At 55.6% G+C, this 21820-nt stretch overlaps 11 protein-coding genes across 14 annotated transcripts; 4 read left to right on the top strand and 7 right to left on the bottom strand.

Moving 5' to 3' along the window:
- Nucleotides 1-26: 26 nt before the first annotated feature.
- Nucleotides 27-4030, bottom strand: H310_06697 (hypothetical protein). The gene is made up of 18 exons (XM_008871847.1): nucleotides 3760-4030; nucleotides 3626-3712; nucleotides 3274-3573; nucleotides 3096-3209; nucleotides 2986-3051; nucleotides 2846-2942; nucleotides 2629-2789; nucleotides 2403-2581; nucleotides 2193-2350; nucleotides 2030-2142; nucleotides 1858-1980; nucleotides 1563-1817; nucleotides 1414-1520; nucleotides 1252-1366; nucleotides 1060-1205; nucleotides 823-1010; nucleotides 708-771; nucleotides 27-656 (listed from the first exon to the last, which is right to left on the bottom strand). Exons 1-18 carry the CDS (start codon nucleotides 4024-4026, stop codon nucleotides 260-262), a joined length of 2937 nt encoding a protein of 978 aa, XP_008870069.1. The 5' UTR covers nucleotides 4027-4030; the 3' UTR covers nucleotides 27-259.
- Nucleotides 4031-4102: 72 nt separating this feature from the next.
- Nucleotides 4103-5319, top strand: H310_06696 (hypothetical protein). Its single transcript, XM_008871846.1, has one exon. It carries the CDS (start codon nucleotides 4118-4120, stop codon nucleotides 5141-5143), a length of 1026 nt encoding a protein of 341 aa, XP_008870068.1. The 5' UTR covers nucleotides 4103-4117; the 3' UTR covers nucleotides 5144-5319.
- Nucleotides 4103-8235, bottom strand: H310_06695. 2 transcript variants are annotated; one of them, XM_008871844.1, is made up of 9 exons: nucleotides 7279-8235; nucleotides 6676-7236; nucleotides 6512-6622; nucleotides 6386-6452; nucleotides 6061-6337; nucleotides 5788-6012; nucleotides 5658-5744; nucleotides 5476-5598; nucleotides 4103-5428 (listed from the first exon to the last, which is right to left on the bottom strand). In XM_008871844.1, the coding sequence occupies exons 1-9, from the start codon at nucleotides 8143-8145 to the stop codon at nucleotides 5176-5178; spliced, it is 2571 nt and encodes an 856-aa protein (XP_008870066.1). In that variant the 5' UTR covers nucleotides 8146-8235; the 3' UTR covers nucleotides 4103-5175. The 2 variants fall into 2 exon arrangements, with proteins under 2 accessions (XP_008870066.1, XP_008870067.1); XM_008871845.1 differs by having other exon boundaries at nucleotides 5476-5744.
- Nucleotides 8236-8252: 17 nt separating this feature from the next.
- Nucleotides 8253-10000, top strand: H310_06694 (hypothetical protein). Its single transcript, XM_008871843.1, has one exon. It carries the CDS (start codon nucleotides 9081-9083, stop codon nucleotides 9798-9800), a length of 720 nt encoding a protein of 239 aa, XP_008870065.1. The 5' UTR covers nucleotides 8253-9080; the 3' UTR covers nucleotides 9801-10000.
- A 183-nt stretch (nucleotides 10001-10183) lies between these two features.
- On the bottom strand, nucleotides 10184-11177 carry H310_06693 (hypothetical protein). The gene has a single exon (XM_008871842.1). The coding sequence runs from the start codon at nucleotides 10891-10893 to the stop codon at nucleotides 10231-10233; it is 663 nt and encodes a 220-aa protein (XP_008870064.1). The 5' UTR covers nucleotides 10894-11177; the 3' UTR covers nucleotides 10184-10230.
- A 61-nt stretch (nucleotides 11178-11238) lies between these two features.
- H310_06692 (hypothetical protein) lies at nucleotides 11239-12573 on the bottom strand (the record flags this gene model as incomplete). The annotated part of the gene is made up of 2 exons (XM_008871841.1): nucleotides 11239-11434; nucleotides 11487-12573. One exon carries the CDS (start codon nucleotides 12571-12573, stop codon nucleotides 11497-11499), a length of 1077 nt encoding a protein of 358 aa, XP_008870063.1. The 3' UTR covers nucleotides 11239-11434; nucleotides 11487-11496.
- Nucleotides 12574-13728: 1155 nt separating this feature from the next.
- H310_06691 (hypothetical protein) lies at nucleotides 13729-15324 on the bottom strand (the record flags this gene model as incomplete). The annotated part of the gene is made up of 2 exons (XM_008871840.1): nucleotides 13729-15015; nucleotides 15127-15324. 2 exons carry the CDS (start codon nucleotides 15322-15324, stop codon nucleotides 14191-14193), a joined length of 1023 nt encoding a protein of 340 aa, XP_008870062.1. The 3' UTR covers nucleotides 13729-14190.
- Nucleotides 15325-16026: 702 nt separating this feature from the next.
- On the bottom strand, nucleotides 16027-17604 carry H310_06690. 2 transcript variants are annotated; one of them, XM_008871839.1, is made up of 6 exons: nucleotides 17514-17604; nucleotides 17110-17452; nucleotides 16893-17051; nucleotides 16455-16845; nucleotides 16158-16386; nucleotides 16027-16110 (listed from the first exon to the last, which is right to left on the bottom strand). In XM_008871839.1, exons 1-5 carry the CDS (start codon nucleotides 17576-17578, stop codon nucleotides 16250-16252), a joined length of 1095 nt encoding a protein of 364 aa, XP_008870061.1. In that variant the 5' UTR covers nucleotides 17579-17604; the 3' UTR covers nucleotides 16027-16110; nucleotides 16158-16249. The 2 variants fall into 2 exon arrangements, with proteins under 2 accessions (XP_008870061.1, XP_008870060.1); XM_008871838.1 differs by having other exon boundaries at nucleotides 16027-16386.
- A 107-nt stretch (nucleotides 17605-17711) lies between these two features.
- On the top strand, nucleotides 17712-18100 carry H310_06689 (hypothetical protein). The gene has a single exon (XM_008871837.1). The coding sequence runs from the start codon at nucleotides 17753-17755 to the stop codon at nucleotides 17951-17953; it is 201 nt and encodes a 66-aa protein (XP_008870059.1). The 5' UTR covers nucleotides 17712-17752; the 3' UTR covers nucleotides 17954-18100.
- Nucleotides 17716-19782, bottom strand: H310_06688. Of its 2 annotated transcripts, XM_008871836.1 has the most exons (5): nucleotides 19655-19782; nucleotides 19271-19606; nucleotides 18967-19217; nucleotides 18300-18916; nucleotides 17716-18251 (listed from the first exon to the last, which is right to left on the bottom strand). In XM_008871836.1, the coding sequence occupies exons 1-5, from the start codon at nucleotides 19727-19729 to the stop codon at nucleotides 18046-18048; spliced, it is 1485 nt and encodes a 494-aa protein (XP_008870058.1). In that variant the 5' UTR covers nucleotides 19730-19782; the 3' UTR covers nucleotides 17716-18045. The 2 variants fall into 2 exon arrangements, with proteins under 2 accessions (XP_008870058.1, XP_008870057.1); XM_008871835.1 differs by having other exon boundaries at nucleotides 17716-18916.
- Nucleotides 19783-20032: 250 nt separating this feature from the next.
- Nucleotides 20033-21590, top strand: H310_06687 (hypothetical protein). Its single transcript, XM_008871834.1, has one exon. The coding sequence runs from the start codon at nucleotides 20048-20050 to the stop codon at nucleotides 21269-21271; it is 1224 nt and encodes a 407-aa protein (XP_008870056.1). The 5' UTR covers nucleotides 20033-20047; the 3' UTR covers nucleotides 21272-21590.
- Nucleotides 21591-21820: the final 230 nt, after the last annotated feature.

Here is a 21820-nt window from a genome sequence, read left to right as displayed (position 1 = left end):
GCTATGAATTACGCAGAAACGGTTTCAAAAGTTTGCCCACAGCGTGAGATCCGGTCACTCCAATCCGCGATTGTCATCGGTGGCATCTTGCTCATGTGGCAGACGTACACGCCGCCACTAACGTAAGTTGAAGACCCACGGTCTGCTCAGCATCTCTCGAGACATCTTCAGGAAGGGTGTCGTGGGGCTCTACATGGGCTACGTCCCGTCTGTGCTGACGTACGCCCTAGAGGGTGTCGAGGAAAACGGAGCGTGTTAGTTAACCGAGTTTACTTCGTTCGCCGCCGGCCGACTTGTGTCTGTTGTTCGCGAATTGTTTTCTCGATTCCTGGCGCGTTCGAGCGCGCGCCACCATCAGCTTTGTCGCGACGACTTGGGGCGCGTCGCAGTCGTGGAGGTCGTGGTGCCTCGCATGGCGTTGGGCAAACGACCGGCCACACTTATCGCACACCACCAACCGATTCGCACACTCGGTCTTGCGATGTTTTGGCAGCGATTTTCGTGCAATGTCGGCTCCACATCCAAACGGGCACTGCACCAACTCGTGTTTGCGGTAATACTCAGCTGCCAACGACTCTCGCAGCCGTCGCAATTCACACGTGGCGTCGTGGGCTTGCTGCTCGCTCGCCCTGATCACGTGGCCGCAGAAGGGTTCGCTGAAGGGCTGTGGTGAGGTCTGACAGGAGGACATTTCAAGGAGAAGGTACCGGCAGGTCGTTGTACGATGGGGGCAGTCAACTTTGTGGTGCTGCTCCATGAACTTGATGGCCACTGATGCGATTTGATCAGTGCATGCGAAGCGAAACGGGGTGAATGGCATACCGTCTTGGCCACATCCGAGACTGCACTTGGCTGTCCCGTTGCGTTGGTGATGTTTGTGGGCCAGGAAATCCCTTCGTGCCACGATTTTGCACATGTTTCGCTGCCGGTACGACGCCGTAGGAGGGTCACCAAGCAATTGCGCCATGTCTGAGGAATAGCGGACCCATTCGACGTTGACTGCCGCAGACCTTCAACCTCGTGAGTTCGAAGCTGTTGCAAGGAATGCGGGCGACATACCGAGGAAACTGACCCGCCATGTCATCCACGTAATCGCCCAGGCCTTCCTCCAACGTCCAGTACCCTCGTAGGTCAGGCGCAGGGTCTAGCACGTCGTGCATGGTCGTGGCGACGTCTGGACGATGCTGTGCCCAAAAGCGCACTTCCTTCAGCACAGTCGAGGTGAGTGTACGTCCGGGAAACCGGGCGTACTTGAAGGTACCCACGAAACGACTTTTCCTCTGCTCCAATCCACCCCACAGGAAGTTGAAAAGTGCCTTTGGCGGCGCTGGCTTTGGCTCCATTGACAAACAACCTGATGGCATCCCTGGAACCTTTTCAGCAAATGATCGACGGCGCGCAGTCACGTCGTACGCTGTTGCAATGAACGCCACGTGGATCCATTGGCACCGAGGCAGGTCGGCGTTGAATTTTGCTCGTTTCTCATACGAGTGGACACCAGGCATTCCGGTCGACGCCATCTAAAGAGCGCGTCACGAGAGACGATACGAGGAAGCGCGTACAATCAGGTGAAGGCCGGATGTGCTGGACGACGCGAGGGTGTGAAATCCGTTGCTCGGTTGGACTAGTCCTAGCGGTATGTCCACGCACGTGGCCAGCTTCTCGTCAAGCCTTTCCAGTTCCTTTTTGGCTTGTTTCAGAAACCGAGCCAGCTCCCGAGGGTCCGCCGGATTTGCCGTCAGAGCCTCCGCTTGGCGCGACTCGATCGCTTTGAGCAATTGCATGCGCTTGGCTAGCCACTTTGCGTGATTTTGGTCCTGTTTCACCTGTTAGGGTACGCTCGAGTTATGTCAACACCTCGTCGGGTTTAGTGGATTGCACCAACTCTGACCACTTGGCGACGCTTCCATACACATCCAGCTCCTCCGGCGTCCATGTTGGATGCAGGCGTTGTGCCTGAGCCCTCACCGCCGCGTCAAGCTAGTCGAGAGGGATTCCCGGTGATACCATGCTATGGCAGAAACAGTACCGAGTCGCGATCCAACGGATCAGCAATGGAATTGGCAATCACAAGGGCGTCGGACACGAAAGCCTTGACACGGGCGCGTGCTTCAGCCAACATGGAATTGCATCCCGCGATGCCTGCGATGTCACAACGTTGCAGACACTGACTCGGTGGCATGTTCAAGCACCTTCTCCGACCGAAAGGGCTTCTGCTTCCAGGGTCTTGGTCGTGTCCGAAATCTCGCGTCCGGTTTTGACGGTCTGCTTTCGAGCTGCTTGGAGCTGCTTTTGCTTTTCTCGCCACTCTTTCAGTCGAAGCGACATGCAGTCCATGCGCTCTTGCCATCTTCGACCGAGAGGTCAGCCCGCCATCCTATGTCTCGACACCTAAGTCGTACCGGATGGCCTCCTCCATGAAGAACAACACGTCGTCTTCCTTGGAGTGGAGCCATACCCAGAACTCAGCACACCACGGCGGCTGGATGTCGTCGCCGCCCTGAATGCGAACATGGCCACTGCGCGACGGAAATCGCAGCGCCGCCCTCGTTTCCGGGGACACGTCCACGTGCTCGTGGATCTGATGTTCAATATCATACACAGCTGAATAGCACAGACACAACATACATGTCGATCGCGAAAGCGAAGCTGCGCCTTGCACCCGTGGATGACGTTGACGCAAGGGACGAGGCGGGCGGGGCACGTTGCCGATCGGTGCATGGCCATGTGACGTTGCTTGACCATCGTCCCGCAGTCGCGACATGCCATAACACCGTCCTTCAACTTAGCTGACCAAGCATGTGGCGGTTGAAGAATCGAGTCGAGCGATGACAGGCCTGGGTACCTTGGTCAGCTAGTGCGCGGCGCTCCAGCGTCACACAGCATACTGTTTTAACATGCTTCTCGAAATCACCCACGGGAACCCATTCTCGGCAGCCTAACTGCACGGCTCATAAGCTCAGTAGAACGGGTGCAAAACCGTACGTGGGCGTTGGGACATCGCCGCTCTCGCATCGAGCACTCATCTTCTTTGTGGTCGAGTAAGTGGCGCTACATGGCCGTGATGCGAATGCACGAGGAAGGTTTGAATACACCTTGACAACGGGCTGGTTGCACCAGTCGCAAGGGATAAGTTGGTTGGTTGTCACGGCGGACGCAAGCAGCGCCCTCCGCCGCACGCCGACAATGCAATCGTCAGCATCATGCGCCTACACTTGCAACATTGAGCCTTCTAAGCTTGAATGAGTAGGCGCGTGGAGAGGCTGCACGTACGTCTAGCTGGTCAAATGGAATGTCGGTGCGGTTGCAGCCGAGTCTGGCCCGCGGACATGGCACGAGGCGCTTGATGCAGTCGGCGGCAAAGTGTGCGGCTGTCGTACGCAATGTAATGACGCTTTCGCAGTCCAAGCAACACACTTCGAGCTGACCATGGGCTTGTAATTCAAGCCACCTCGCATTCCGTTGAGAGACCACACAGTCGCGTGCTTCGTGCGTGGCTCTGGAATACGCTTGGAAGGTCGCGGCGCAACCAGGTTGATTACACCGCACCACACGATGACTGCATTCTTGTTCCTACAGTCAAATGTAAAGCTTATCCGTATACGCGAGTCAAGCAACCGCGCACTTGATGGAATTGCAGCGCTCGGATGAGAATGTCTTGTCCACACAAGCTGCAGAGCCCAACATCTTCTGGAAACACTCTGTCCCAGTGCTAAAGGAGCTGTCGGTGCGCAGGGATGGAAGGAAAGGAATCCTTACGGGGGTCGACAGGCGGTGCTGCTCGAGTCGGAAGTTCGCGATGGATCGCGTTCGCGGATTGCTCTTCGTGGAGGTCAAGCTCGATGTGGACGCACAGCGTTGTTGTGCCTTGTTCAGGAGCAACGTGCGCTGGCGATCAATATCTTGAATGGTCGACATCAAAAGCATCATGTGCTCCATCTCCGACGTAGCATTCGTCGTTGCGATGGGCTTGCACTTCACGGAAGGGATCCGCGATGGACTCCACTGGAGTGTTGGGAGGCTCATCGCTGCGCCAGTTACATGCAGTTACAAGTTAGCCCTCCTTCAAAGTACGATGCGTCGAACTTAATCGAACTTTGCCGCTCCATCCATCCGAATGACGATGGCGACGCGCGACCTCGAGCAGCTCTACGTGGCCACGAAGACTCTGGAATGCGCAAGGAAGAAGTGCGTCCCATGTGGATACAAGATTGTGGTGCACGCACGTGGCGACGACACAGTGCTGAACCAACGTCCGGAGCTATGTCCTCGGTTCAAAGCCGCAGTGGACTCGACTCCAGTGTTTCCGCTAGTCGAGACCCAGATGAAGGTGCTTCTCGTGCACGACGATGGCCTTGCCTTGACATCAGTCTTGAAAGGCTACTTGAGTGATCCACATCACTTGTCCATCGCAACCGCTGTACCCAAGGCCCAGATCGTCAAAGCGTGTCCAGACGCCACCAAGCGCATCAAGAAGCTCGAGCTGCAGGGCGTGAAATTTCACTTCGAAGCCGACGTTGCGTCATTAAGCGAATATGGCCAATTTGACCGCGTCATTTGGAACTTTGTCGAGTCTGCGACCTCATCGACCCTTGGCCCATTCTTCGCGTCCGTGGGGACGGCGCTTGCTCCAAATGGGCAAGTGCATTTGACAACCAAGACCCCAGGCGTGGTGGCGGTCGCAGCTGCCCATGGCCTCGTGCACGTCGGCTCGTTGGTGTTTGATCGAAGCTTTTGTCCGAGTTACAAAGTCCCGTACAGCGACTGCGACACGTTCGTGTTCGAAGCCAAGGCGACGGGCACGGCATCGACCGCCGCCTTCCCCGACACAGTGCCAGTGACAGCAACTCTCGTGGACGCGATCGTGTCGACGTGCTTAGCCAAGTCGAACCACGACACGACCAAATTGACGAAAGCAGCGATGAAGAAAGCCAGGCTGGCGCTGCTGCAAAAGAAAAAGCAGACGGTCGACGTGCCATATGAGAAGGAGTACTTTGACCTCATGAACCTGAAGCCAAAGGGAAAGAAGCACAAGGTCAAGCGAAAGCAGGAGTACGAGGCCAACCAAGAAGGCAAGGAGCGCCCATCCAAACGTGTGCTGCCGCACCGCATGGAGAACGGCAAGCGGAAAAAGGGGTGGTAGCTTATCAAGACGTGACTAGTTGGCGTCGATTTCTAGACTTGAAGGATGCCCCACGACGCAACGGCATGCGAATGTGTGGCCCATGGCGGCAACGTGTCGATCGCGAGCTGGAGGTCAGGGGTTATCACGTCCAGGTAGAACCCGCAGTACGCCACATTCAACGTCGCGTTGGACTCGACTTCGATCCAAAAGTGAAACGACGATGTCGCGCTGCCGGTCGCGAGCTGGAGGATGTAGCACTCGTCGACTGCCGGTGGCACGCCATCACGGCCATGGCCCAAAGACCTACAAGTCGTGTTGTATGGGCGGCACAGCATGGAAATCCATCTCACCATGACGTAAGGGTTGTGTTGGTCGCGTCAATGTACAGGTTCGCGTGCGACGGGCCGGTGAATGAAAAGTGAATTTGGCGGCGGTTCGCAGCTTCATCAAATGTAGACGACACCACGTCGACACTGCCAAGCGGGGTTCAGATTTGGTTACACTCGATATAAAACGAGAGGGGTGCGCTTACTACGTTGGGATCGTCCGGACATCGGGCGCGTTCGCGGGCAAGTACCAGCTATACTTGGCTGGAATGATGTGTGAAATGGGGTAAAACCTGGAGGAGTGTCTGTCACGCAGCCGTCAAAGGGCGGTTGTACCATGGAAGGTTGTCGAAAATGGTGATGGGGGCCACAGGGCCAGCGGGGGGATGCAGCCGATGACTCCACTTGGTGCTTTCAAACGTCGGCCGCAGCGGCTCGAGGCCACGAAAGTCGAATGCGTTCACCCACATGCCCCAGTCGTCGGGGATGTCGAGTTGGGAAAAGTTGCGGTAGATGTGGTTCAGACCCACTCGCTTGGGGCAGTCGGGCGAGTACGGATTGCTGTAAGAGCACAACGTCAACGATGGAGGTGGACGCGGGAGGGGGTACCTCAGAATCGCGACTACGACACCGGCCATCGATCCAAGAATGGAGTACTTTTGCAGCAATCGCACCGCCGACGGATGCACAAGGCACAAGACAGGTGTGATGGCGCTCAGGGTGATCGTGGTGAGAATCGTCGTGAGGAAAGCCACGACAAAGTCCACGGGCACGATGTTGCCCAGTCGACCCATGATTGGGATGAACACTTGCAGCACAACAATGTAGATTTGCAAAAAGTACACGAGGGGGATGGCAGGGCCGACGAGGAGAGCGAGAGCCGTGCCTAGCGAACAGTCAGGCGCGGTGGCAGACACGTGTCTGTCGCTCGTACGCAGAGAGGATGGAGCGGCTGACGTGTTCCCGTGAAACAAAACGTAGAAAGACAGGGGAAAGATCACCTGTAGACAAAACGCACGAGGTTGCAAGTTGAATGCGGCCTGGACCGTCGAGTACGCACCCAATAGATCGACATGTACGCGCTCTGCACGCCGATCGCCATGAGCAATGCACTCAACGCCATCCACAGCATTGCCACACCTTCCACAAACGTAGGCACTGCCGCGGAAGTCTACCAACACAAGGGTGGATTGGTCGCTGCAAAGCACTTGAAAAAGACCGTACGTCGTCGGGGAAAGCAGTCAGGTAGCCAGCGATAGCGGGGAAGATAAACATCCAGAGATGCGTTGCAGGGGAAGCGTACCACGGCATGGGCGACACCATGGTGACGAACCCTGCCACGGTGATGGAAGCTGTGAACGCTACCGCGTTCATCTTGACCAGCCCCACGACCCCGCGCCACTTCTGAGCGACTGCGAGGGGGGACCAAATGCCAAGGTATACGCCCGCCAGGACAAGGACGAGGTAGTTGATCCATCCACTGAGCGCCTCCGAGTACGTGACAGTGAAGAGGCCTAGCACGTCGAAGAAGACGTGCTGACTGTTCGGTGCGGCTTTTGCATTTCGTGCGATGGACTGCAGAGTTGTCGGGTCAGCGAACAGCTCGTTAAGCGTGCCTTGAACGTTCTCTCCCAGCCGTTGAATCGCCCCGGGCTGGATGCGAGAAATGTCATCGAGCGGCGTGTGGTACACATAGCCGTTTGCGACGTAGGCAAAGTCCATCCCCGCGACGTCCCCATGTTCCGAGTAGACTGTGTAGTCGGTGACCCCTGGAATGACTCCAGACTAGATGGCGGGGTTAGTTTCGTCGTGGGACGGAGGTCGTACCTGGAACACTTCCTGGGCAATCGTGCTGGCATGCGGGTACGGAGCGCCCTTGGCGTATGCCATCGCGAGAACGTCGCTGCCCGTTTGGAAGAGCAGCTCTCGCCCGCCGGCCCCAGACGCCTCAAGGTTGATAAACGCCACGACTTGGTCCCTCCACGGATGCTGCGTGATGAACCCATGGGCGGCTTGCAGCATCGTCTCTTCCGCGCCGTTGAAGTTGAACATGAGGGCATGGTGCTGCGGCAGGACGTCCTCGGATGCCACGACGTTCTGGAGCAGCTCCAGCATGATCGCGATGTTCACTCCGTCATCCGATGCAGCACCGGCACCAACCGCAGCGTCGTAGTGCGAAGACAGGAGCACCGCGGGGGTGCTGGCGTTGTGTGTCTTTCGCTGCACTCGGACAAGGATGTTCGTCACGTTTGCGTACACGTTTTGGAATTGTGTGAGGAAATTCAAGCCAAACGCCCCCGTTGGTCGCTGGACTTCGATGTCGAATTGACATGGGGCGACACATCGTCGCTGGAACGACTCGAGGTGCGCCAGAAGCCACGCTGGCGTTCGTTCTTCGTTGCTTATGCTGCCGACTGTGCGAAACCCCTCGATGCCTTGAAGTTCCTCCAGGAAGACGCGGGCACGACCTTCAGAAAACGCATGCAATGGAATATCGACTGCCTTCGGTTCTGGAAGCCAATTGTGTCTCCAGAACGTGAGACCGATGAGCACGGTGATCCACGCGAGAACGGTCCACAAACTCACACGTTCCACCTTCTCTCTCTTCCTCAACCCAGCGCCATCGCTCTGTTGCGGACCGTCGCTACGCGCAGTTGTAGGCTTGCGGCGTTGGTGCAGCGCCGTGACTTGCATCGTCGGCACCGCGTCTTCACCCAACGTTGCAGTCGTCGAGCGCGTGTGTTGACTGTGGCATCGACGGGCAATTCAAACGGTTTCCGGATAAACGTCCGCAATAGCTGCCGCAATCGGATGGGTTGGTCAGGGGACGCAGCTCTTGCCGTGCTGCTTCCATGATGCCCCCATCTTTAGCATCTCATGAACGTGTCGATTCAGCTAATCTCAAGTGGGGAGAGTACACCACCAACACCGCCGCTTCCTCGCCAACGACGTCTGACGAAAGACCGCTGGAGTGCGCTTAGCTTTGGACGTGTGATGAGACGACCGAACCCCAACAGCGAGTTTATGAGCGCTGTCATGCGACCTTGCAACAGCAGATGACTTATCCTCCATGGAGCAAACGTCGCGGTCGCCTTCGCTTTAAATCATGCACGTCAACGCAAGCAGTTGGAGTTGCCGTGGTCTGGTCACCACCGCCTCGATTCATGAACGGCGAGGGAATGCGATATCTGGCATGATGGTTTCCTCAGCAGAAGCTTCGGTCGATCGTGTCACCTGGCTTTCTGCCCTCCTCCACTTTTCTTATGACAGCGCGTCCAACTCATTGAGCGGCAACATGGACGGGCGCTTCGCTCAAGGGACGACTCAATCACGTCCACTTCCTCAACTTGTCGCCTCTGCTATGTGGACCCAGATCATCGGCATGTTCATGATGAAAGCAGCGCATGGCGCCTTGGCAGTGGGAAGAGATCTTCCGCGTTCCGTCCGTCGAGCCGCGTCGAATGGCGGATGAACCAGCGGAATCTCCTGGGCAAGTTCTCGGTCTCATCATGGCCATGATTGGCTAAAATGCTGCGGCGTCAGCGAATAAGATGCAGTTTTGGCCGATGAATAACGTAGGTCTATGTAACTGCCTGCCAAGAAAAGATTGAGCGGACGCAGTCGGAATCATGCGCGCCAACGCGGACAACCGAACGAGAGGCGATGCAAGCACCGAGAAAGCGATCTCTGTCGGTGCCACGGCCTTGTTTGTCAAGCAAGCAGCGCCCAACGAGGCGCCGTTCACAGTGTACGTCCTCGTCGTAAACTCGGCACCAACGAATACATGGTGGATGCTTCGGAAACGGTTCTCCGAGTTCCATGCATTTCGGTCGGAACTTGTGGCGCTGCACAAGTACTCGCGGCGAGCGACGCAGCTCCAACACCTCCATCGAGTCCTCGCACCCATCGCAGCCATGTCATTCCCTACCAAGAGCCTCTTCGTTGATTCAGAACGTACCAAACGTCGTCGTCAAGCCGCGTTGAAGGAGTTTACGATCCAACTGGCGACGTTGCGACTAGCTTGCGTGTCGGACGCAATCCCCTCCGTACAGCTCAAGTACCTCACCAAACGCCTCGACACGTTTTTGCAAGTGCCTGCAAGTCATATCCCCAGCACACACAACCGACGGAGGATCGCGCTCGACAGAACTCCGTCGCGCTCGTCCAGTGACACCTGCGTTGTTTGTTTGGAACCGCAAACCCACCAAGAGGCTGTCCACTTGCATTGCGGCCATAGCTTCCACAACGATTGCCTCTTTCGATGGCTTGTCGACAACCTTTCATGTCCGTTGTGTAGGCAATACGCCAACCACGGCGTCCTCATCCCGCCACGCGGACTATTCACCTAACAAGGCATGCGCGCGCGTACAGGACCCCATATCGCTGCACTCACACGAGCCAGTCTTCATACGGTGCTCCCGCAGGCGCCCGTCGTCGACCCTCGGATGTCACATGGCCCTCTTTAGTCTATGTACCGGCAGTTCTAAGTGGCATACTCCGCTATTGATTGGTGTCGTCGAATCCATATCTGCCGTGTCCTGCAGCACGACGTGATTTTGTACGTGGTGCTGCCGCCCTTTGTCGAGCTTCATCGCATTACGTCGTCAGCGGCAACGCCTCATGGCCGAAGAGCCATCGAAGACGCACCTTGAACTCGTGTGCGAGCACCAGCATGAATCGGTGCAGCGTCACGCTCGAGCCGTCTCCGTGGGCCAGGGATGTAGATACACAAACTAGTACATACACATGAATAAATAGCTGGTACTTTCGTGTAGCCTTCTAACACACGCGATGGCAGCGACCCGTTGCGGTGGATGTGCGCTTGAGCTGTCGCAAGTGGAAAATGTCGTTGAGGTCCAAAAGTAAATACATGGGCGATGCCACGTCCAACTGCTCGAGCAGGCGATCTATAACGTCGTGGCGGCCGTATGCTGTGGACACAACGCACCGCAGCTCTTCGCGAACTTGACTGGTCGGGACTTGCAAAAACGCCGTCAGGAGCACGTAAACTCGATTTGCCCGGAAGAGGAGATTCTCTTGAAGGCATGGCACCGACGCAAGCGCGGTGCAGTCGAGGCGCATGGCTGCCAGCGATCCAGCAAACTCCTGCAGTTGCTGATAGAAGTCTCGTGTGGAGCCAAGTGTTGAGAGCTCGATGTCAACGATGGATGCCAAGAGCGCTTGCATCGCAGGGTGCCGTCGCGACGTGCCATGCACTCGAACGAGTTGGCTATGCAGAACGACAAAGTCCATGTACGAGCGGCGAAGTGTCCACTTGGTCTTTGTCTCGGTGCAAGCGACCTGGAAGACGTACGTGGTCGATCGTGAAGGACGAGGCCGTCGGTCGTATAGAGGATGCATCGGTGAGCTGCTCGTGGACCCACCACTCGTACTTGTCGTGCAGGAGATGGAAGTGCTGGGACAGTAGTGCTCGGCCTCCATCTTGTGGGAGAATGGTTTTGGATACAATTGTTGGAGCCAATAGCCGATCACTTGGCATGTGAAAATACACCCAAAAATCCCATCGACTGGTGCGACAATTCCAAGTTAGCCGAGTACGGCTGTCTAGTCGTCGAGCCAGTCCACATGGTCGCTCCCTCTCGACCGCTACTGGTGCTGGACAAGGTGTCCAAATGCGATGACGCCTCCATTTGCTGCGCCCAAGCTATGCAGGGATGAATCGTCCAACCATCATGGAATGCTGAGTACTTTGGCGCACGTTGCGTGCCCGACTTGCCTGCATCAGGCGTTCACAGCACACGTTATCGTGCAAGACCACATGCGGCGTCGGTCGGTCGTCGTGGATTGGCGGCGCTGGCAATGCCATCGCAGGCAAATTCGTTGCTCCCTGCTCAACATACCAGATGATGCTTGACAATGGGCCTCCCGCGTCAGCTGCAGCCGCTGGTCAGGAGGATCCACACGATGTATTTGAAACGTGCTGACGTTGCTCTTGGGTGCACTTGCACACACACACACACAACTACTCGGTCGCAACATGAACATGCAGTTTTACATTGAACGAACGCTCGTACAGGACAGCGGCTAGGACATGAAGCCATGGCAAGACTCGGATCTGCACACGGGGCAACTCTTGTGCGAGCTCAGCCACTTGATGATGCAGGGAGGATGAAATCTGTGACCACATTCTAGTTGACGGCATGCCGTATCCTCCACCATCAGGTTGTCCAAACAAACGGCGCACGCGGAATCGCTGTTAGGGGGCCGTTCCATGAGCCGATGTCCTTCTTGCAGAAGGAGCGGCGACGCTTGCATGCGGGCGAACGTTGTTTGGCATTGTCGCAGCTGACCCAGCAAAGTCTGGCCAAGAGCAGTCGACGCCGTTAATATCGCGCTGACTGTGCAATCGATGACGTAGCTGTGGTCGTAGGACAGGGTGCAACACAAAGGACACGTGGAGTGGCTCTTGATCCAGTCCTCGACGCACGCTTTGTGGAACGAGTGGCCGCAAAGGAGGACGACGATGGTCGCATCCCCTCTTTCCATGTCGTCCAAGCAAATGGCGCACTCGACGGCGGGCACAGCGGGGTTCCAAGCGCTGTTGTCCGAGCTGGTTGGCAACCGACCAACATCACACGTGGCGGTTCGAACGAATTGGCGAACTTCCTCTTGAACTTGAAGCGCGGGGACTTGAAGGAAGGCTGTAAGGGCTGTGTAGAGCAGATCGACTTGGTCGAAGACGTCCGACTCGACACTTGCCATCGCAAGAGCCATGCACTTCTGCCGCATGACTGCCAGAGCAGCGGTGAACGCTTGCAGACCGATCGCTCGCTCGGCTTTGATTTCATCATTGTCGCCCTGGATTTTGCGGCGTGGAAACGGGAGCAACGACATGGGTCGAAGGATCGCTGCGACTGGCTTGGTCACTCCCGGGAGACGCACCAACTGCTGGCGGATGGCGTAGCACTCGGAGAACCGTTTGCGCACGACCCACCACGTTTTGGTCCGAGTAGAGCACAGCGTGAGGATGTATGTCGTGATCGGAGCACACTGCGACCAACGATTCAGGTCAAACTTGACGACAAACGTGGCCGGGTCAACCTTCAACGACGCAGGATTTTCTTTGGCAGGCGTGGTCGTAGCTTGCCGTCTCTGAAGCATGGATGAGCTTGAGTAGTGGGGTTGCACGATGAAATCCAAAGAACACGATCGCTGGCAGCACACAAACACGTACAGCCAGCGTCGTTGCAATCGCCAATCTCTCGAGCACGACTGTGTCGGGCCACCTGAGACATGGCCATCGTGGCAGCTGCTCCGATGAAATGCATAGCTTGAGATTCCGTGTCCGACGACCAACTGAATCATGTGATGCGAAGCAGTCGAGCATCATCGGCTAGTTTTTGTTATTGTCATTTCACATGATATGATTGATTGTGTCATGCAACCTAGTGTCACCATCGACGACGACCGGACTTGCTCCATGTAACGTTGAGATTCGCATGCACGAAACATTTGAAAAGTTGAATTTTTCCGTCGTCGTGCCCGAGCCCATGAATCTCGACAACATGTCCAAGTCGCATGCATCGGATCCGACAGTCGGTCTCTTTCGACGCCCTCCGTTTCTGTTGCCAAATCAGAGCTCACTTCTTGAGACGGCATGGTTGGCCGCAGGCATGGAAACCTCAGGAAGCATGGTGGCTGGTTCGATGCGACATGTGCTAAAGTTCAAATTGAACTGGAGCGAGGATGACTCGGTCGTTCCAGGGCCGAAGGAATATTGGCGTCGGCTCGCCTGAGATTTCCTCGAGGCCCGAACAAGTGCTAGTGTCGCCCTCAAACATGCTTTGTCGCTTTCTCCTACACCAATCGTCACTGCGGTCGGGAAAATTTGGCCGAACTCAATGGCACTCAGCAGTGCATGAAGGTCTGCTGCGCAGATGGGACTTCTTTGTGCACGAAGGCGTCCTCGTTAAGAACGCTGACAATGCCCCTAGGTTGAGTGGGATGCTTGTGGGTATTAACCTACATTGGCGGTGGTCCATCTGTCTCGACCGCCTTCGTTGGAAGCGAAGGCGTAGTCGATGCGCCATGTGCAAGACCTCATCCATCGACACGTTCTTCAGGTTGGCATGACTCTACCTCTAGTATAGCCTACGCCATGTCGTCGACGTGCACCAAGGGCACGAAACCCTCTGACCCGTTCTTCGCGACGCCTTGAACGAGAAGTACTTGGTTCATATCGCCTCCACGAACTGTGTTGAGAATGTTGGTACACGAGGAGTGCATGTTAGGTCAGCGAGGACCATTCATATCGACACAGAGACCAGAGACGTTAACCACCAATGAATCACTCTTGAACCTACTCCTACTGGCTTTGCAGCCACGCGCTCGACTACCTCGCTCTAACAAACTGTACAGGCCGTGTGCAGTAGTCGCCTTTGGGGTCGTGGCGGTCGCGTGGTATCAAAAGGCAGCGCTGGTCAAAGCGAACGCTTTGCTCGCCGTTGCAACACCCTATCTTTGGCAAGGGCATGGCGTAGACGATCGTACGACTTCCCGTCGTACGAACACCCGAACGTGATGATGGAATGAGGTCTGGCGCGTGGCTCGCTCGTCGGAGACGCCTTGGTTTCCAACGGAGCTTGTTGAGACGGATGGACCACCGCCAGTGTACGTTGAATACCCATAAGCATCCCACTGAAACTCGCGCCTTCGCCCGTGTTCTGGACCAGCGCGATTCCGTTCACGAAGGAGAAGGCGGGAGGAATCCGTAGTGGATCAGTCGGCGGCAGATCGGACACGTGGTGCAATCCCCCAATCAGGCATAGATGCAATGGCGATGCCGCACTCAAGTTCGACGATATCGTGACGGGGAGTGTGGCGGAACTCGTCCATGCAAACGGCACACGTGGCACCTTCTACGACGGCTTGGAAAGCCCCATGATGGTTGGGGTGGTGATGAAAAGCGCGGATGTTCCTGGACATGTCCTTCTCACGGAACTGATTGAACTGCAGATGAGCTTTGTGGAGGAGATATAAGATGTCCTTATGGCTCTTGGTCAGCACCGTTTGGGTAACGTACTCGACCATGAACTCCTCGTCAAACGACATGGTCCGGCAGAGCGGGCACGTGCAGTGGTCTTGTAGCCAACTGCCGACACACTCCTTGTGGAACAAGTGGCCGCATTGAACCAGCTCGACTGTCTCGCGGGGGTCGCCGATCCCGTCCAGGCAAATGGCGCACACGATATCTGCCCCATCAGTGTCCCTGGCTGAATCATGGCCGCCCTGTGGATGGACCGTCGTCGGCCTCGTCACGGCGGGAGAAATGTGAGGGGATATCTTGCCGATCACATGACGGAGCTCTTGGTGCACCTGAGGTTCCGGTACGTGCAAGAACCCCGAGAGTTTGTGGTAGATGTGGTTAATGTAGTACACGAACAACGCCGTAGGGGCCTCGAATTGAAGCGCCAACCCCATGCAGCTCAACCGAATCGTGACCAAGATGGAGGAAAACCTGCGGAGACCAACGAGGCGCTCGGCCTTGATTTCGTCGCCGCCGTCGCGTAGACGCTTGCGAGGAAAAGGACCGTCGATAACGCTCTGGAGTTGTCAGGTGATCTTGGTAAGATTGGTGTCGCGAGAAAGTGTCTTGTGGAGACGGAGAAGAGAGGCTCGAACGGCATGGTACTCCGAGTATCGTTTTCAGAGGACCCACCAAGCGTGGGTGGCTGGGCACTTCATCGAGAACACGTAGTGCGTCACAGGCCGGAACAGGAACACCTTGTTGAAGCCCATCTTGATCACCATCGCGGCAGGTTGGACGTGCGGTATTAGCGTCTGCACGGTCGTCCAGTGATCGTTGGGACGCTCATGGGTTCCGTTAGTTGACGCAGGTAGCACAACCTCCATGGCGTTGACTGTCGGCTGTGGTTGCCCATCCGTAGAAGACATCGCTCTCTATGTTTTTGCGCCATCATCCTGTCGTCACAAGTATGATACAAACACAATTTTCACGAAATTCAAGAGAATTTCGTCATTTCGCGGTCCACTTTTGCCAATTTTCACAGGAAAGACCAAAACAGATTGAAGCCATAGCATGTGCTTCCATCGACTCCTCTGATTGGCTGGTCCAAGTGTGTATAAATACATGCAGCCAATCAACGCTCAGAGAACGAATATACCGGCACATGCGACGTCGACCATGCCACTTGCTCGAGATGAGATGGAAGGCCACCTCGAGCAGGCATCGTCGAGGAGCCTCAACAACCCATCTCGCACACCCCAGCGAGCCTTCACAGCGCACGCCACTTAGAGATGGGAATTGTCTCTGACTCGCCATTTAATTCGCGTTCCCCGCTTCGTTGCTGCAGATTGCATGCACTATAAACATGTATGCATTGCATGGCCATGGGTCAACGACTGCGAGATTCTTGCGGTGCGGGCGAGAACTGCCCCGGAAAAATGCTCATGGAGCTACCGTGTGGAGTCACAGTGCAATGCACTCGTGAACGTTAATCGTTCACGGGGCTCGATTGGATGTGATCCCTCTTCATGAGCCCATTTTTTGTTGACTCAGGAACGACGGCGCCGTGAGTAGTCACTAAAAGTTGTACCAATTCAGGTTCACCCCATTTTATCTTAGATCTGAGTTCGTCAAAAGCAACGACAGCACTCTCAATACTCCTCACCATATACCTGCTGGGGCAAGTCAAGGCCTTCAAGAGAGCCATGCGATGCCGTACCAGTTCGTTCGCTTCTGGGCAGCGAAGAGCTCCAAGACTTGCGCACTACATCGCTTCAACCAACAAAGTCCATTCTGCAGGGTCATTTTGCCCTAATTGTCATCGGTCTCAACTTGGTCCTTGGCGACGTTCTTGGGTTGAGGCAGCTTGGCTTTCCAGTGCGTCTGCTTGAGCTTTTTCTTGCGCAGCTCCCCATCGTCGGAATCGCCATCCTCGTCGTTTGCATCGCCTGTGGAAACATTCGTCACATCGTCTGGCAATCTCCTATCGATAAAGACCATCCATGATGAATAATACCCAGGACAGTCGCTCCTGCCAGCTCGGCAAACGTGATGACGTTCGAGATGTCCACAGCATTGACGCTGGCCGCCCCCACTTCAAACAGCTCCAGGAAAGGCGCTTGCTTGTACGCCACCGCCAGACGCCCGTCAGCGAGAAACTGAACATGCGACGGCTGAGCATCGCTCAGGACCTCGCGGCGACGATGGCGCAGTGCGTTGTCCTCAATCGTGAAAAAGTCGACATGCTTTGTTCCATTGCGCACGACTGCGACTTGGTTGGTCAACGGGCATACCGACACACCACAGTGCTTCGTCTCTTCGGCATTCGCGGTTAAGTCAGCCGAGTGCAGAAGTTGCCCTGTCGTCATGTCCCACAGCTTGAGCGTATCGTCCAACCCGACAGACACCTGCAGAAGAGTTTGAGCAAAGAGAGATGGATTGAGGTGTGACGTACAAAGAGCGATGGCGTCAACACACTTGTGGCCAACTTGCGCACGCACTGCCGATGCCCGAGGCAGTAACTCTTCACGAGGGTCGTGGCAGGAAAGTTCGACACTCGGATCTTTTCATCGCGATCTGCGGATAGCAGCAATGTGTTGTCGACGTTGATGGCCTGTGTGTCCATTGCCATCCGTAAATTAGAACGTCGTACACATGAGGACGAGCTTTACCACATCCGTGACGATGGACGTCGTGTGCGCCAACAATTCCATCCCTTCGTGGCTGGAGACATCAGGCACGGGATACGCCACGACTTCTCCGGCATTCACGGCGATGAGCACTGCGTCTTGTTTGGAGCCGTCGGCAGCCACAACGCTCGTGGTGACCATGCTTGTGGCATTTCGAGGGATTTGCCGGGTCTCAATCAGGGAAGCCTCTAACTTTGCAAGTTTGTCAACTTTGTAAGCTGCCAGCTGCTTGTCCTGGGACGCCACGAGCAGCACACTGGCATTTGCATTGAATGCGAGAGCGACAACTTGAGACGCGATCGAGAATTGCGCAGATTCCTTGCCGCTACGCTTAAACTTTCAGACGATACACTCATACATGATTTCATCCGATCATGCATTCGTACGTGGACACGAAGATGTGGGGGCCGTAGGCGCAGGCAAACAAGCCGCCGCTCGTCGCAAGTACCATCGTTGCTGTGTTGAATGCCGATGGTGGCACAGGTTATTTTTTATACGGACAAGTGATCCGGATAACTTGCTTGGCTGCAATTGGCGAAAGGAACCCTTGAAATTTAATGCATCGCATTGAGTTGTAGAGGTTTGTTGCCGCCAGCCACAGCTCGCCAAAGTCAGTCGATCGATCATGGGCGCCGTGACCAAGTACCCGTATCCGAAGCACACGTGGTCCCCTGCCGGCGGGTGGTGGAACAAGCCCGCGAACTGGAAGAACCGCACAGGCATCCTGGCTGGCGTCATGGTACTGCTGATCGTGCCCATGACGGCGTTCTCGACCAAGCACAATCGAACGTACAGCCACCTCCCCAAGAAGGACGACGAAGAGTAGATTGCACGGCATTTCACCCGTGTGCCAGTCGCAAATTGAACACTCGAATTATCTCGGACCGCACGTGTTGAGATGTGTATAAGATTAAGAGATTAAAACTGATGCCGAGACCGGTCGATCTCTTTCACGTCGCTCGCTGCTGCGTCCTTGTTTTGCTTGGCGAATGCATACGTGTTCATGCGGGCAAATGTTTGCTTGTTCATCGCTTTTTTCCACATAGTCTTGTACTTGTCAAAGTCGCCGCCGTTCGTGCCGTCGGTCGGCGCAGCTTGGTTGTTGACTTCGTCACACGAGTCGTCTACAGTCGACGACGAGTGGTTGTTGTTCGCGCCGTACCCGTACTCACCGCCGTCGTCGTCGCTGCTTCCGTCGTGTTCGGACACGCCACCCAACGGCATCTCCCACGACTCTTCGCCGGTCGTTTCGTTCACGTAGTAGAAAGTTCCGGGCGCTTGCTTACTTTCGACGCGAGTCCATCGCCCGCCTCGAATGGTGGGGGCGACGTTGGACTGCTGGCGCTGCAGCTTGGCTTGGACGAGCCGCGTCGTCGCTGCCTTGGCCTTACTGAAGCCGAGACTCATTGCTGCACCGAGCATTTGCGTTGACGGTGCGTTCGACGGGACGGGGAACCCTCGCATGCTCTTTTGCTTCATCGCGCGGATCTGCTTGGAGCTAATGGCACCTTGGGAGTCGTCTAGCACGGCTTCAAGGATCTCGGGGTTGAGTTCATCGAGGCTGTCGTCGGTGCTAGCGGGAGACGAAGGCGGGGCCACGTTGTTCTTGTCTCGCTCATCAGCTAAGTCGGCCTGCAGCTTTGCTATGTGCTGGTTGCGTGTGTGAACCTGCGTCGCCAGTTCCCCGACCACTTGCCCGAGTTTTTCCACGCTCGTGAGGGCGTCCAGCGTTTCGGCAATGCTGTCGTATGTCTCGGCCACGAAGGATGCTTCCTGCGCCGTTCGGCAACTGCAGGTTATGTCAGCAAGAGATGCAGCAACGCAGGATCGCATGCATACGTTTGTGTCGTGGCGATGGCTTCCTTCACTGTGTACTTGGCGCGGCGAGTAATGTGATCCAGCTTGTCGCTAAGTTGTGCCACGGTCGCTTCGGTCGCAGCGAGGCGCTCTTTCAACTCTTTTAGTTCGACGGCAAGGTCGTCACGCTGAGAGTCCACTTGAATGTATCGATGGCCTTGCAAAGCTTGCATCCACTTCTTTGCATCGACTTCCTGCCGCGCCTGGCGTTGAGCGGGGGTTTCGCCTTCACGCTACAAACGACCATGAGCCTGACCAAACAGACACGATGGAGAAGTCCATCCACCTCGTCTGCGTCGATGTCCAGGAAAAGGGGTCGGATCTTCTTTTGCTCGGTGGTTTTCACGTCTGCCGCAACGCGGAAGCTGTAATTCGTTCCCCCCACACTGCGCTTGATGCATTGAGAATTGAGGCGGACGTCTGTCATGTACTCCAAGTCAATCACGCCGCGAGGGTATTCGTCCTTTTCCGTGTTGTAGTAGTAAAGAAATGTGGATGGCTTGACGACGAAGAAGTACTTGCTCCAGAGACCCTTTTCATTGTCGGCCTCCTTGCGCAGGTACCCGCACTTGGTGCCCAAATGCGCCAATTCCGTCGCTGACGTCGGAGGCGACCCGCGAATCTGTCGGTCCAAAAGTCACTCTATCGAATCACATTGCCGAGCACGTACTTTTTGCTTGGGTGGACCTCCCCTTGACGAGTCTGTGACGGCTGGAGAGCGGGCTGCGCTCATGCTTTGGCTCATGAGGACGGTCGTGATCTGCGTGGCTTGGACTGACAAGAAAAACGCCGCCGTCCACTGTCAGTCTCTGCCATATGTAACAGATTTCCACTCATACAAAACCAAGATCAACGGGAGTGCATGTATTTGTAACAATATCTCACCACTCTGCAAAAAAATTCAAATCAATCACCCATTTTCCGAAAATTGGCGAATGGGTAGATATTGTTGTAATTTTACACAATAATTGGCAAAATATTTCTTGTATTTGGTAGAATTTATGCATGTTTTGCGAATTTGCCAACGCGTCCTCCATTTTTCCGTCCCAGTCGGAACACTGCCATGGACGCGACAATGGTGCTGCGCTCGCACGACCTCGTCACGCTCGTGACGTCGTTCCAAGCGGGATGGTATCACGAAGACTTGATCCTTCTTCCACTCTTCACCGGAAGGTTTGCAGTCTTGCGTCAGGTCGGGGTCGACGGTAACGCTAACCTGGAGCTTGGATGTGGTCTGTTGTGCACAAGTGACGAGTCCCTTCGTCGATTTGATGCGGTGTATCGTCCCTGGTACAAGACACATCATGAAATCCATGGCGTTCGTCGTTTGCTACGATGTCGCGACTCTTGTCGCTACGTCCTGTACATCCACGCTTGTTGCTTTGGATACCTCGGCGTTGTGCTGGAATTGATAGCCACGTGGCCGAAACTGCGCAACATGCCACGGTACCTCGATCTCAGTGCTTGGAATGGCCAGCTTCACGTGGTGGAATACCTTCAAGAGCACCAGTACGACGAATTTGCGACTACTGCAGTTGACTGGGCGGCGCGACATGGGCACTTGGAGATTGTGAAGTACTTGAGCGGCCCTCTCGAACCACCGGAACACTGCACGGCTATGGCCATGGACTGGGCAGCAGAAGGGGGGCATTTTGATGTGGTGACATTTCTACACAACCATCGCAGTGAGGGGTGCACAACCGACGCTATCGATTTGGCTGCCCAGAATGGACACCTTGACATTGTGACGTTCCTAGCTGCCCATCGAACGGAGGGCTGCACGACTCTCGCGATGGACATGGCCGCCCAAAACGGACACTTCGAGGTTGTTCAATTTCTTCACAACCGCTTTCCTGACGTGGGATGCACCACCGACGCAATTGATCTGGCCGCGATGCATGGCCACTTGATAATCGTGCAATTCCTCAGAGAAAACCGACAAGAAGGCGGGACCTCCGACGCCCTGAATTGGGCAGCTGAAAACGGACATGTCGATGTTGTGAAGTATCTTCACCAGCAAGGGGAAGACAACAGCGTCGTGACTGTTGCCATGGACGGCGCGATTCAAGCTGGACAGCTCGAGGTGGTGCAGTATCTGTTTTATTTTCGACTCGACCCTTTGAACATGTGGGCGTTGGCTACAGCCAGAGAGCGAGGCCATCGACATGTCTTGGAATGGCTGCACGGGGCCTTGAATCCCTCGATTCAACAATTGAGTTTGGCGGTTCCAACAGACTCCTTGAATGCTTCCACTATGACTGTGCCACCACCGAGCGAGGCACAGTAGAAGGTGCCTGTAATATCCTCATAGCATTATGCCGTAAACCTCAAGGATGCTGTTTGCTCCTACCCTTCGTCATCTACTCATGCTCGGAAGTTGCGCTGCATTTCATCGGATGGACAGCTTGACGGCATTCCCTGCGTTCAACGACATCTGCGCATGCGGCCGTATCAACTCGACTACAGCCTGCGTTTGCAGCTCACCATGCGCGTTCTGGAGTAACGCGGACTGCAACGCGAGCGGGACGGCCGTCGTCGAAACAAAGCGAAGGCATTTATCAAACACGCCAGTCGTAATGCGAAAATGTAGTCGGGTTCCTCAGCAACACAACGTTCCATGTCTCACTCGGGTCCGCCGCGTCGGCTATTCGTTCAAAAGCCAAGAAGGATGTCGCGCTGACTCTGACACAGCAAAGCACAGTCGAGGTGGCGATTTCGAGCGTCTTCTGGGGTTACCACGTTACTGACACGCGAGCGAGCTTCACGCTCATGTAGCGGCTACCGGTGCTGCTCGACTGGAGCAAAGCTGACGGACGAGTGCACACGTACGATAATG

Source organism: Aphanomyces invadans (genome assembly GCF_000520115.1).
Source record: "Aphanomyces invadans strain NJM9701 unplaced genomic scaffold supercont1.12, whole genome shotgun sequence".
Lineage (NCBI taxonomy): Eukaryota > Oomycota > Saprolegniomycetes > Saprolegniales > Verrucalvaceae > Aphanomyces > Aphanomyces invadans.
The sequence above is the reverse complement of the archived record's forward strand: the minus strand, read 5'-3'. Positions and strand labels throughout refer to the sequence as shown.

Bases quoted from the DNA above. Each gene is read 5' to 3' on its own strand.
- H310_06697 (XM_008871847.1), bottom strand. From the start codon at position 4,026: ATGAGCCTCCCAACACTCCAGTGGAGTCCATCGCGGATCCCTTCCGTG. The intron at 3,574-3,625 runs GTGCGCGGTTGC...ATTTGACTGTAG, and splicing joins GAGCGCTGCAATTCCATCAA to GAACAAGAATGCAGTCATCG. The intron at 2,943-2,985 runs GTACGGTTTTGC...TGAGCCGTGCAG, and splicing joins GGCGATGTCCCAACGCCCAC to TTAGGCTGCCGAGAATGGGT.
- H310_06696 (XM_008871846.1), top strand. From the start codon at position 4,118: ATGACGATGGCGACGCGCGACCTCGAGCAGCTCTACGTGGCCACGAAG.
- H310_06695 (XM_008871844.1), bottom strand. From the start codon at position 8,145: ATGCAAGTCACGGCGCTGCACCAACGCCGCAAGCCTACAACTGCGCGT. The intron at 6,338-6,385 runs GTACGAGCGACA...ACTGTTCGCTAG, and splicing joins AGCCGCTCCATCCTCTCTGC to GCACGGCTCTCGCTCTCCTC. The intron at 6,013-6,060 runs GTACCCCCTCCC...GTGCTCTTACAG, and splicing joins GTCGTAGTCGCGATTCTGAG to CAATCCGTACTCGCCCGACT.
- H310_06694 (XM_008871843.1), top strand. From the start codon at position 9,081: ATGCGCGCCAACGCGGACAACCGAACGAGAGGCGATGCAAGCACCGAG.
- H310_06693 (XM_008871842.1), bottom strand. From the start codon at position 10,893: ATGGAGGCCGAGCACTACTGTCCCAGCACTTCCATCTCCTGCACGACA.
- H310_06690 (XM_008871838.1), bottom strand. From the start codon at position 17,578: ATGGTACTTGCGACGAGCGGCGGCTTGTTTGCCTGCGCCTACGGCCCC. The intron at 17,052-17,109 runs GTAAAGCTCGTC...ATGGACACACAG, and splicing joins CGTCCATCGTCACGGATGTG to GCCATCAACGTCGACAACAC. The intron at 16,846-16,892 runs GTACGTCACACC...ACTCTTCTGCAG, and splicing joins TGTTGACGCCATCGCTCTTT to GTGTCTGTCGGGTTGGACGA.
- H310_06689 (XM_008871837.1), top strand. From the start codon at position 17,753: ATGGGCGCCGTGACCAAGTACCCGTATCCGAAGCACACGTGGTCCCCT.
- H310_06688 (XM_008871835.1), bottom strand. From the start codon at position 19,729: ATGAGCCAAAGCATGAGCGCAGCCCGCTCTCCAGCCGTCACAGACTCG. The intron at 19,607-19,654 runs GTACGTGCTCGG...TTGGACCGACAG, and splicing joins GAGGTCCACCCAAGCAAAAA to ATTCGCGGGTCGCCTCCGAC. The intron at 19,218-19,270 runs GTGGATGGACTT...GGTCGTTTGTAG, and splicing joins TGGACATCGACGCAGACGAG to CGTGAAGGCGAAACCCCCGC.
- H310_06687 (XM_008871834.1), top strand. From the start codon at position 20,048: ATGGACGCGACAATGGTGCTGCGCTCGCACGACCTCGTCACGCTCGTG.